General features: G+C 40.4%; 1 protein-coding gene across 3 annotated transcripts in view; it reads left to right on the forward strand.

The window, feature by feature from the left end:
• The window catches only part of CHN1 (chimerin 1), a 110,174-nt gene that overhangs the window by 62,707 nt on the left and 33,376 nt on the right, over positions 1-14,091 (forward strand). For all 3 annotated transcript variants that reach the window (XM_082198443.1, XM_082198444.1, XM_082198445.1), the window contains one exon: positions 6,211-6,499. In XM_082198443.1, the coding sequence (XP_082054569.1) occupies positions 6,211-6,499 (289 nt within the window). The remainder of the gene's footprint in view (positions 1-6,210; positions 6,500-14,091) is intronic.

The raw sequence follows: 14,091 nt of genomic DNA on the forward strand, positions 1-14,091 counted from the left end.
TTCCAGGGCTGGCCCTGCTGCCTCCACACTGATTTGGGGCAAGATTTTGTGGAGCACACACAATCTCACCAATGCTGGTGGCAGAGGTGGCGGCAGCAGCAGGGCAGCACTTCCTGCTTTGCCTCAAACATCAAAAACGGGACACACCACCCCTTGGTCACTACTTCCGTCTCTCCTCACCTTAGCATAATCTAGCCATTTTCTTTTCTACATCCCAAATGGTGCAAGTATACCTACTTCAACTAATTGTCTCATGCCGAAAGCACAGCCAGATTTTAATGATCAAGTCTGGAGGAGCTGTTTTCTCAAGATCTCCACACAGTAAATGCAGATTACCTTGGAGACAGGAATTGCGGCCTCAACAAATAAATAATATGGAGGTCTGGTGCAAGACCAATTTATCACATTTTTGCCATTTTTTGCAGCTTGATATAGCTAAACATTACTCTCGTTCAAGATCTCTGCTATTTCTTTCTTTCTTTCTTTCTTTCTTTCTTTCTTTCTTTCTTTCTTAAGACACCAACTGGAAATGGATATCGCCCCCTTCACAAAGAAAGTACATGTTTTCTAGAAACATGACAATTTCTGTCAACATTTTCTGTCAAGAGACATTTTTTTTAAAAAGGTACATAAGTACAGAAATACCTATGTGCTTGCCCTAGACAGAGTAAGTAGAGACATCAAGGAACAAACAAATAAAATCCATCACAGTATTATTCAATCAAGCCTAACCCATTGGTGTGGAATAGCAAATGCTAATAATGATAATAATAATTTTATTATTTATACTTCTGGCTGGGTATCCCAATGGGCCTCTGACTGAAAAAACGGAATGAGTGGAAGCTGATGTACTAACTGCATACAGAGAAAACACAAACCCGTTTGTGATATAAGACCTCTGCTTGGAAGCATGTGTTGAAAAATAACTTTCCATAATCATGATGAAAAGGAAAAATAGATGAACACAATTTGCTATGATATATCATGCTTGTGCTGATATGTGCAATATGTACAATGCTAAAAGATTCGTGCATCTTGTAAGGTTTGTAGCGCACCACTGCATGATGTCTGCCAGATTATACGACATATAATTCCAGCACCATCAATGGATTTGTGGTATTATAAAAGGAATTTAAAACAATTGGTTCACAACTAGTACCAATAATTTGCCACCGCTGCAGGAGTTCAAGTCCAATGAATTATGTTGGTAATTAGGAACAATTGTTGCAGACCTACAACTATTCATTATTAGGTCTTCTAATGTGTTTGGGGGAAAATACATTATGCGAATGTGACAAAGGATAAAGAAAAATCAAGGACATCTCAAGTAAAACAAAAAAACAACAACAACCAGATGATAACGTGTGTTTCTGTCATTGTTAATGAGTTCTTTAACATGCAAAAATAATTTCACAGCATTCAAACACTTAACATCATCTGTCCTTGACACACAATGCTACAGTAGTTTAGATCACCTGTTTCTGCAATAAAGACACTGTTTTCGTTTTAAATGTAAGGGGCTAACAGGAGAACATACTGAAGAAATATCCAGTAACTATTGAATTTGCTGCTGGGCTAGATTTTGCTGCTTGTTGTTTTTTTTAGTCACCTCACCTTATGAATATTTGGGTTGCAAAAGTTGAGGTCCTCAGAAGTGATAATGGACATATCACTGTTACGCAAAATTGTTAAAAAAAAACAACCCAAATCTCTGTGCCTTAAAACAACTGCAAAAAAGACTGCTTTTGGTACACTGTGGTATGGATTGAATAGCTTAAGTTTGGGTGTTTGGCTGTGGTTGGGGGATATGTAGGTGGATATGGCCTATTCCAGCTTCCTGATTCTGTGGAAATGTTGCATTAGAAAATGAGATAGTGTTGATACTAGTAATCATACTGAGGTTTCATTTTTAGAAATGTTCTAATTCACTCTCATTTTTAATGAACTGGAGTAGCTACCTTCCTGGGCTAGGAAGCAGCTTGAAAAGCATTGGGATTGAGAGAGTCCTGTCCAACCTTAATCCAAGTTTGGCACTATCGTTGCTTCAGTTTTCTTCCCTCTTAAATGTCTTTCCTCATCTGCTGTAATGTTCCCAAGGAACATAACCTGTGTCACGAATAAGACTCCCCTTAAAATGAAGCCGGCTAAAGCAGGGGGTCATTAGTTGAGCATGTGGTACTAAGCCTCTAGCATATAGTTGCTTTTCTTCTTTAAACCTCAAATAAGAGATTTACACATTTTCAAAATCTTTCCACTCCCAGATTAATAAATAAAATTCCCAGCTCTCCTGCTGGAAGCAACACTGAAATTAGAATAAGTTCAAAGTCTGCTGCGTCTCGTGGGCAAAGCAAGAAGCTCTTTCAACAAGATACTTGGGAGCAGGGCAGGTTAACAATTTTTGAAGCTCCGTATCCCATCAAGAGGGGTTTGTTTGAATTTTGCGCTCCCTATCATTCATCATATGAATGTATGCTTTAAAATGATATAAATTCCACAAAACGTCACTTGTGGCACTGGAAAAGAGAGGCCTTTTTTACCAGCTTCCTCTAAAGTATGCAACTTTAGAGACAGGAATGCTCCAGGGAAGGTGTAAGAGAGACCTGTTTTGTCCCTGTTTTAATCTACTACAATTCATGAGGGATTACGCTCTGGGAATCATGTCTAAAGCCAAAATCACATATAGTCAAAACCCACTGGGTTCAATGGCAGGAGGGATTCTCATTTTCCCCAGAACCGTGCCCCATTTTTAATTGTTTTATATCTATTTGCCACCTGTGTAAAGCTTAATAGTAACAATAATTTTGCAACTCTGGGCTGCTTCCAACACATATAAAACAAACATTAAAAAAACCTCCTGATACAGGGTTGCCTTCAGATGTCTTCTAAAAGTCAGATAGTTGTTTATTTCCTTGACATCTGATGAGAGGACGTTCCATGGGGCGGGTGCCACTACCGAGAAGGCCCTTTGCCTGGTTCCCTGCAGCTTCACTTCTTGCAGTGAGGGAACCACCAGAAGGCCCTCGGAGCTGGACCTCAGTGTCCGGGCTGAACGACGGGGTGGAAACAAAGCTTGAATCACACAAGTTTAAATGCACGTAAGTTGCAGACTTGAGCTCCCGTCTTTCGGTCCCAGCTCCTGCCCACCTAGCAGTTCAAAAGCACCCTTAAGTGCAAGTAGATAAATAGGTACCGCTTTATAGCGGGAAGGTAAACGGCGTTTCCGTGTGCTGTGCTGGTGCTGGCTCGCCAGAGCAGCTTCGTCACGCTGGCCACGTGACCCGGAAGTGTCTCCGGACAGCGCTGGCCCCCGGCCTCTTAAGTGAGATGGGCGCACAGCCCTAGAGTCGGACACGACTGGCCCGTACGGGCAGGGGTACCTTTACCTTTACCTTTAAGTTGCAGACTTGCTGTAACATTCAATTCATGGATTTCTACCTCTCCACCCCCCTACGCCTCCAGAGGCACCACAGCAGAGCCCACTGTGTACTAAAACCATTTGTCCCTGCTATGTATTCTAAAGGAAAGCCAAGGAAATAGGTGCCCCCAGTCTAATGCCCAGGCTTCCCTCCTATGTTATGGTAGGTGAAAACCAGTGGGAGGGGGGGACTCAAGTTGTGTGACAATAGGAGCTGCTCTGGCAGGCAGGATATGCTGCAATCTTCCCCTTCCCCATGCTCTTGCCAGACTACACTGGAAGGGAGAAGAGGTCCTCAGCCAGGTGGCTGAACCTCTGGAGAAATTGTCCTGACCTCCTCCTCCTGCTTTCTCACAAGTGTGCATGTTTGTGTGCTTTTAAAGCTAGAACTGTACTTCCAGTTCAGCTCAGTCCTCCCCCATTGTGCAAAATAGCGCATTCTGCTGGTCAGCAAGAGAGACCAGACAAGTCATCCCAAACCATTTTTTAATACAACCAAGTCATTTATTTCAGGCCTGCTATTTGCAAATAAGTGCACAATGGATTCCATTTAGAGTGTCCTAATGACATTGTCAAAGCCCATTTTGTACGTTCGTGGAATAACATTTCCAGCAAGCCTCTGTTAAGACATGAGAGTATGCGATTATATACACCCAATTTCCTGTTTAATAAACAAAAAGCAGCTGTTACAAAAGTGTGTGTTATCGTTGCGTTTCTGTGTAACTTAGCAAGAAGTGCAAAAATGTGTAAAGGTTAGGTTTCCTAGTGGAAAACAGTTACATTAAGCACAGGACAGAAAAGCAATATTTTAATAATGACGACTGTTTGCCCATGGAGGATTATAGCATTTATAAAATGCATTTCAAGTGTTCATAGCACATCGTTGCAGTATCTCAAGCCTTATAATAGCCCTGTAAGGTATGCTAGCATTGCCATCCCTATAATGCAACAGAAGTGTGCAGGGACAGGGTATATTAGCCGAATATTGCCAGCAGCACCCATTCTTCTTCACCTCCTCCCCCCCCCCAAAAAAAACCATGTCTTGTAACCCTCCCCATGTATAGCCAGAAATATACACCATGCTGAAATTTGGTTGAAAAGTCATTCTGCTTCAAATGGATTTGAAGATTCCACCTAAACATTAGGAAGAACTTCCTGACAGTAAGAGCTGTTCGACAGTGGAATTTGCTGCCAAGGAGTGTGGTGGAGTCTCCTGCTTTGGAGGTCTTTAAGCAGAGGCTTGACAACCATATGTCAGGAGTGCTCTGATGGTGTTTCCTGCTTGGCAGGGGGTTGGACTCGATGGCCCTTGTGGTCTCTTCCAACTCTATGATTCTATGATTCTATGATTTAAAGAAATGTGTATTGTTTAATATACCTTCAGCACCACGTTCCTCAGAATCCCTCCTTTTCTTGTCTTGCCTCATCAACGTCTGTTTGTTTTGCCAGATTTTGTATTCTTTTGCTATATTTCCCTCATTTGGGCAAGGTTTCCTATTGCCCAATTACAGGAAGACTTCTTTGCCCAACTGCTTAAGGCACAGGCGTCCTACACAACATACACACCACAGCTGCCATCATCATCTTGGGATTTGTTTGTCATTATTTACCTAAGGGGTGTTATGAGTAAGCTATCCCCAGTTCTGACCCTCATTGCCAGGATTGCAGTAGGCATCATCGGTCAAAGCAGGCGTGTCTTTTCCAGAACACCCTCTGCTGAATACATAAATTGGACTACATGCCACTACGGTGGATGTTGAATGTTGTGGGTTAAAACCTCAATTGTATATGGACTGATGGACATTTCAAGGTTATATCCCCCCAAAAAAGTGCTTTGTTCATACACTGCTAAAACTGGTAGCTGGTACTGTTGTCTGGTCAGTGACTTGACACTTGACAGCAGCAAATGTGGTGTTGTTGTTGTTTTAGGTGGGGATGCCTTCACCCTCTAGGAAAAGTAGTGTTGACTGTGGCCTAAAGACCTACAAACAGTCCCCAAGGGAGTTCATCCACCTAAGACTTACTGCAGGCATCCTTGCATTCCACTCTTCGGGTGGGATGTTTCATAAGTGCAAGAATTCAGCTTACTCTGGACATGATTTCCAACTTGGGCTGCAGAATCAATCGCCAGCTTGCAGAGCCATTATGCCACAAAGATTTCCTTGAACTGCAGACTTAATAAGCCCGGCACAAGGCAGCTTTTATGCAAAGCTTGAAAAGTTAGTCCTTGGTCTTTGGCCACGAATGAAGAATGCTTGGCCTTGTGCGTAGTGTGTCCTGCATGGCTGCACTTCTGGCAATGGTTCCACCCAGTATCATTGATGGCACTTGAGCACGACTCTGCCCTGAATGACCTCTTCCTACAGAAAGGCAACAGGGTGCAGAGATACAGAGCGACATCAGATCTTTGTGTTAGTGTTCTCCAACAGATAATCCTGTGTGATGAGAACTTCTCCCTTCATAGGCAAGCAACTGAGCATTGAACTGCTTTAAATTTCAGCTTGTCCACAAGATAATTAAGTAACTAGAGGACAAAGCATGTCTTTCAAGGCCAAGCACATCTTTGGTGTTCTATCCACAGTGGTTGGTTTCCCCCTCCCATGAGGTTCTGATTGGTACACCATCCTTGAAGCTGGAAATTGAAGCCAAAGACTGACCATTCTGTATTCCTCGTTCAAACCACCCACAGAATATACTAGCCTCGGTTTGTTTGAGAATGTTTATTATGTGCAAAGTTCTCTTGCTGAAGGTTGGTTGTTGTTTTTTAATACACCTCTTCTCTTCCGTTGAGGCAGATTTGGAAATCAAACCAGAAACTTCAGACTTTACTATGATGGAAAACACTTCGTTGGAGAGAAACGTTTTGAGTCTATCCACGACCTGGTGACAGATGGATTGATCACCCTTTATATTGAAACCAAGGCAGCAGAATACATTGCCAAGATGACCATAAATCCAATTTATGAACACATAGGATATACAACTTTAAGCAGAGAGCCAACAAACAAGAAGCATACAGTGGCTGTGAGAGATACACTTGATGGCAAAGAGTCTTCGGGAGACAATGACATAGTAGAAAAAAGGGTAAGTTACTCAATCACAATTTTGTTCCCAAAGTTCCTAATCCGATTTGAAAAATAAGACATTGTCGTACAGGGTAGTGGGTATGAAAGAAAGAAACAACACTGTACTTTTTAAAGAAATTAAAAGCATTTTAGAGCATAAAAACATTTGAGAAGTGTGTTTCTTCCAGTGTATTAGGAACAGAGAAATTAGAGGTCAAGTGTTTAAATGCAAATTACTTTTTTTCCGCATCTTTCAGTAACTTAAGTAAGGTATGCTTACTCAGTAAATATCAGTTATTTTAAAAAGATTCTTCCCCACTTTTTCACTGTGAAAGTCCAGGTGGATGAGATATAAATAAATTATTATTATTATTATCCCGCCGGGCTCACAAGGCTTGCGGAGCGCACCCTGGGCTTCGGGCAGCTCTCCGCAAGCCTTGTGAGCCCGGCGGGACTTACAGCCGGGCTCCCAAGGCTTGCGGATAGCAGCCTGTTCTGGGGGCTGGGGTCGGGGGAAGCTCAGGCTTCCCCAGCCCCGCGGCTGGGGGGGGGGGAATAAAAAAAATCTTTATTCCCCCCCAAAAAAAACCCTAGGTGCGCCCTATAGGGCAAAAAATATGGTATATCAGACACAAGAGGCAGTTACCTCTTAGGTAAGTACCCGGCCAGATTGCAGACAGACTGGTCCAGTGCTGTTTTGTGCTTGGCACCTTTTAAGGTTTATGTGGGAGCAGGAGAGAGAACTAAAAGGGATTCACTTTCCTTCCCCAAAGCTCTGGGATTGGAAGAGTTTGGGTGTTATCATTCCCTCTAATTACAAGCCTGGCCTGTCAGTCATAATGAAGCTCTCCTTCTCCCCATAGATGGTAAGCTTGAGACATTACTTTCATGTTTAGCAGGCATTATCTGTAGCATTTTTGGCATCCAAGGAACTGAGTGAGACATCTTTGGGGCTGTTCCTGCTCCAAGGAATAGGGACTCCTTGTACTTACCCCACTTTGGCTAACAAACAGAATCCATCCAATGCACTGCTTCGGCTTGTGATTCATTATTCATCTAAAGCCGTGGTTCCCATCGTGGGGCACACGCCCCACATGGGGAGCAATTTGATTTTTAAGGGGGGCAATTTGAGAATGAGTTATTAACAGTGAATGGCCTTTTAGGATTCCTCCACATGAATAGGAGTTCACTTTTTGAATAATAAGAATTATATATTGGGGGGGTCAGGAATTTAGAGATGCTTAGGTGGGGCATGGCCAAAAAAAAGGTTGGGAACCACAGATCTAAAGCCACTAACTGCTAGACCCCTATATGTTGCTCACAACACAGAACCCAGCTTCATGGTAACAGGAAAATATTTAGACTGCAACAGTCTAAATATTAAATACAGAAGAGGCTGTTTTGAGTTTTGTGAATTTTGAGTTGTTGTTGTTGTGGTGGTGGTGGTGATGATGATGATGATGATGATAATTTTAAAAAAGCCAGACTCTTACTTGTTCCTGGGCTTTAGATATTTTAGCATTGTGGCCTTCAGTACAATCCTGATAAACTATATTTTTTACTCTCCAGAAATATCACGACTATTTGCTGTGTATATATACTTAAAATGTTACTGAAGAGCACTGTTTCCTGGTGCTCTAGAAGGATATTTCAAATATTTTTTTCTCATATTAAAATGATTACAACAACAAAAAACATGAAAAAGGCTATTATAAATAAAAATACAGCCCAGGCTCTGAAATGGAACAGATGATCGTTACAAATATACAAGACGTATTGTGCCTTCTAATACTGTTGTTGCTAACATTCAAAAATAATAAATTCCATTAGTAACGCCTTTCTAAAGAATCCCCAGCAATGACACAGTTGGGTTTTGCCAAAGAAAGTACAGTATAAGCACTGTGGGGGTTGCAAGTGTGTATGTGTGTGTATTCTGGCCTATATGAATGGCAATTTGCAAGCCTATTCTTCTGGTAGTACATTCAGTGCTGGTAGTATTTGATGATATATGGTCAATTAAAATAAAATAAAACATAATTTATTATACAGTCACAGACCCAGAACAATGTATACTCAATTAGCCATATACCATTGTTGTAAGGTAATGACTGGACAAAACAAATAGAAAGCAAAGGAAAATAATAAACTTAACACAAAGTCACAGGAGAAAAGACCAACACAGAGATTTAGCCTCTGATATACGTTGGCGCTTTGGTCTAAACCAAAGTTGGCGGTTTGAATCCCCGTGACGGGGTGAGCTCCTGTTGCTCAGTCCCTGCTCCTGCCAACCTAGCAGTTTGAAAGCACGTCAAAGTGCAAGTAGATAAATAGGTACTGCTCTGTCGGGAAGGTTAATGGCGTTTCCGTGTGCTGCTCTGGTTTGCCATGGTTAGTCATGCTGGCCACATGACCCGGAAGCTGTACGCCGGCTCCCTTGGCCAATAAAGCGAGATGAGTGCCGCAACCCCAGAGTCATCCACGACTGGACTTAACAGTCAGGGGTCCCTTTACCCTTTACCTTTATACATTGAATAGTATGGGGATACATCAGCCATAGGTAACTTGTCAAATCTCCTTAGTAGCCAGTTATTTTCATCCTTGCAGTGAGTAAGTAATGAGAATATGTGAGAGTCTGCCCACACATTACATTGGCCCCCACATTGTCTCAGGATTATTGCAGGGCGGAAATGATCATCCGCAGAAACAGTTTCACCCGTATGGATCATGAGTCTAGGACGTGACTGTCTCTTATTAATAGATCGTGCAATTTCTTGCTGCACCCAGGAACTAGAGGCAAATTTGTGAACATTACTGAGGGACGTTGATCTAACTTTTGAAGGCAGTTGTGGACTTTGACTCTGTCTCATTGTCCTGTTGCTATTTATAAAAAGAACGATTGGGCAAAATCCTTCATTTCACCGTGTGATTTCTTGCCAATTTGAGGTATTGTTTCAAAGGAATAGCTATTGGCAAGGCTAGGTCATGTCATTGTAGGATGAAGATGATAGTTTAGCGACTCAATTTCACACAACGCTGAGAATGGATGCTTCTAAAGTGCTTTTACCTAGAGAGAGAAAAAGGATCTCTGTAGCTTAAAATGCTAAGTAGCTTTGTTAACTAACTAGAACAGTAGTGGCTCAACAGCAAAATCATTTTAACAAAGTACAAGTGTAATCTTTCACTGAATGACTTTAGCAAAATTTGTATCATTGTGGTTTGCAATTATTTTCCAGTAGACAAAGTGTTAAATTATTTGGGCAGAGATTTTAGTTAGTGATAGGTGAATGGCCATTTTGAAATGCTTTGGCCAGTCTGCAGTTTTCATTTACAGTTTCTGAACAGCTAGTTTGGATAACTTGCATCCAATTAAATCTGTAACAAATGATGTTTGTAGTAGCAAAATACACCAAATTCCTTCAGAGCTGAATCAGCTACATGAACTGAAGAACTGCAAAATTAATACGTCAGATAAGATTTTTAACTTTCACATCCATGAGGATCAAGTTCATTCACATGCCTGTAGAGACAACAAAATATTATGGCTGGAGGTATGATGTTTTCACAGAAAGGGCTAATGTATTCCCTGCTGGACATCCACAAAATTATATGTGTGAGAATCAAGAATCGTATGAGTAAATATATATTAGTATTGAGATATATCACTGTGGCATTTCTGGGCTTTCTGAAAATTCACAAGGATTGTCTTAAATTTCCAGTTTTACTTAACAGCAGCTGGATTTCAGAAATCCATTTTGGATTAAAAGATTGATTTTTCCAGAATGGCTTTTGGCCAAGGTTGAATTGCTATGCAGATTCCTGTACAAACCACTAACTATTGCATCTCACTAGATGCAACTATTTTGTAGGCCCATAAACATCTCCCATTTCCCTTTCCCAGTTCAGCTAGGGAGCAGCACCCTGATTGAGAGTCTATAGTTCCCACAAAAAAGGGCACCCCATTTCACATTTACACATATATCGGTGTTCTTCCCGTGCTCTTTATTTTGTTGGAGTTCCTAAGTCCACATGATATCTCTGACTTATTATTATTATTATTATTATTACTATTACTATTATTATTATTATTTATTAAATTTATATACCGCCCTATACCCACAGGCCTGAGGGTGGCTACAACAGAAAATCACAATATAAAAATACAAAATACACAATAGAAATAGAAACAACCCAATAAATTATAGTTCTGAACTGCTATAAAGTCATCTTATTTTGCATTCATTCCAAACTCTGTTCACACCTTGTAACCTAACTCCCAGACAGGTCAGTTTTCTAAACCAACTTCAAGAGAGTTTGTAAACACAAGTTGAGAATGCAATTGAATATCAATGTCTCATCAGAAAATAAAGAAGTACACATGAAGCAATTGATCACAGACATTTTACTAACAACAACAACAACAATTCAGTTTGTATAACACCCTTTATCAAAAGATCCCTGGGCAATGTGCAACATTAAGAAAACATTTTATGGAGCATCAGTAATGAAAACATAATAAAAAGCATAATAGACAGCATAATATGAAAAAATAATAATCATAACAACAGTGTAATAAGGTTTTGTGGCATTCAGGCAACACTTTGTCCTGGTTTATCTTGTCCACAGGCAATTCAGCTGTGTAGGATTAGACCATATATTCAAATATGAAGTGTAGCCCAGTGCTTTCTCCAGGAAAATTTTGTTCTGAATATACAGTATATGACTAGGTATTCAGTATTCTCATAGAAAACAACTTGAATCTTATATTGGTTGGGGTGTATTATTTGCCCGGGTAATATATAACTGCATAAATAATGTGGGTGATTTAGGTGTGGGTGATTTCTAAGTCTGCATGACTGTTTTTGGGTTTGTTTGGTCTTTTTAAAAAATCCTGCCGATGATCAAGGTAGCACTAATTTATGGAAGCTTTGTAACATTGTTCCATAGGTTTCTGTAGCAGAAAGTCACATGAGAATGGAAATTCATTAGTTTAAAACTACCTTTTCTGATTAAAATCTCTTTTTCATAATCATAGCTGTGAAAGGGTGACCTTTTCCTGTCAGGTAGTTTTTGTTCTGCTTTTTATTGGCGTTCTCTAGATTTAATTTTCCGGGATCCAGAAATCATTTTCTGCTAATGTGACCCTAAAGTGTAATTGAAAATAAATCAGGTTTTAAGAAATATAGGGAAAAGGGAAACTGACAAGTAGGAAATAAGCATGTCAAAATATAAACATGCTCTTTGCCACGGGAGGAAAGAAAAATATCAAAATGATTTATGTTAATACTTACAATTATTTATGATGTTTCAAGGATCTTGGAAGGTGCAGTCTTAATTATATAAGTGCAAAGTTGGTGGCTTGCTTATTTCTACTGGTAATTGAACTGGAAAATACTTTATTTTCCTAGACAGTCAATGCAGCTTCAGGGAACCAGTGAAATCAATGGAGTTATGTTACTTGTTCCTTGGGTCTACTTCTGAGTATAACTTACTTGGATACAACCCATTGCCTTACCACTGTAAACAAAGCCATGCCTTATTCTCCATGAGTGACTTTTTCAATCCCCTTGCCTTAGAAATAGATCCATAGGGACAGCTGCTTGATGGACGTTTGTAGCACAAGTGGCATTTTTAAAATTTATTTTATGTGGAGATTATGATGACCCAGGAAGACAGGCTTCTTTCATATCTATTCCACCACCACCTATTTTTTCTCAACCTCGGCCCGCCATATATTTTGAGACTACAATTCCCATCATCCCTGATCACTGGTCCTGCTAGCTAGGGATCATGGGAGTTGTAGGCCAAGAACATCTGGAGGTCCAAGGTTGAGGAAGCCTGCATAAATAGCTTGTCCTGTCAGCCATTTTTCCCCCCTGTGACCAAATATTCCCCACTCAGGTGTGAAATAAAACCTCTTCACTAGGGCTACAAGATATAATAACTTCTTTAAAAATGAAATAAAGCATGCACTGATTAACAAGACAGTCGATTTAAAGAGAGAAAACTACTGCTTTAATACAAGTAACCGTCAAAGCCACAGATAGCAAACGTTCTCTTAAAAAAATATTCCCCCAACTCTCATGCAGATGACTTTCTAAGGGGATTCTTGCCACAACACACCTGCATTGTCTCAGAGTTAACACCTAATACAAACTACCATATGTCTGGAATTTCCTGGACATAACCAGGATTCATCCATTGAAAATAGCGTCCAGGTGGGATTTTCAAAAATCATTAAAAATATCTAGGAAAACCCAGGCATATGGCAACTTAGATCGGAAGTGTTGATATTTTGGTGAATTTCCTAAAATAAAATTTTTAAAAAGCTTTAAAAGAAGCTCAACAGTTTTTGTGACTGGATTTTCACTTTTTGAAATATGGCAGCCCCTATCTAAGATTTATTCAAACCCAAATTAACCACAGTAAAAAATCTGTGCACCACACATGGAATGAGAGTGGCTCATGTACATTTAAAGTCACTGCTTTTGTTAAAGAATAATGGGGAAATAATGAATGGGAAAGACTTGGACTCCTACTTCCCAAGTATTTTGCCATGAACAGTTGAGATGTAAAAATGCCATTCTCAGCTGATACAGGCCGTATGCTTTTGGCATTCAGGTATCACTTACTACGTACAATGCAAAGTAGCCTCGAGAATTGGATACAACATATAATGAGTTTCACAAACTTGAAAGTGCATTCCAATAATGGGGAAGGAAAAATTACCGTATTTTTTGCACCATAACACTCACTTTTTTCCTCCTAGAAAGTAAGGGGAAATGTCTGTGCGTGTTATGGAGGGAATGCCTACGGGTGGCATGCCTACGGATTTTCCTCCTCTAAAAACTACGTGCGTGTTATGGTCGGGTGCGTGTTATAGAGCGAAAAATACGGTAAATGTTGCTAGTTTATTGTTCACCTGAATGCTTCCCCATGTGTTAATCATGCCACCCCTTCCTTTATAAATATTGCTGTAGCATTAAATTCAAGAGCATGTTACATGCCATACCATGTTACATGCCATACAATGGACTTGGCAGGTACCTCTTGCAGTGAGCACAGAGGTATACAAATCAGGCCCAGTCAATTTCATTTATTATTATTTGTCATTTATTAAATTTGTATACAGCTGTAAATCTTGCAGCAGTCCACAATATACAAGATAAAAAACCCCACACAAAATGCGTGATAAAAACGAGAACAAAAACACTAAATTGCATTTGCCATTCTACTGCCCATTTGCCCAGTTTTGAGACAGTGATTAGGAGCTCCTGGCAATTCCTTTCTGTTTCAGCCTCCCTGAACGTTTTTGGTACCTTGAAGCCCTCACTGCTCATTTTAATTCTTGATCCATCAGTAGAGAGAGAAATGTCCTCTTATTCCTGCTCTCTAGTTCCTGTTTCTTAACCAGTTACTGATTCACATGAGAACCTTTTCTCTTACTTACTCCATCCTTGCTAAGTTTCTGGTGAGCAGTGTACAGTGGTACCTCCGGTACCACACTTCAGGTTACAGACTCCGCTTATCCAGAAATAGTACCTTGGGTAAAGAACTTTGTTTCAGGATGAGAACAGAAATCGTGTGGTGGCGGCAGCAGGAGGCCCCATTAGT

Source organism: Podarcis vaucheri (genome assembly GCF_965113315.1).
Source record: "Podarcis vaucheri genome assembly, chromosome: 1".
Classification (NCBI taxonomy): domain Eukaryota; kingdom Metazoa; phylum Chordata; class Lepidosauria; order Squamata; family Lacertidae; genus Podarcis; species Podarcis vaucheri.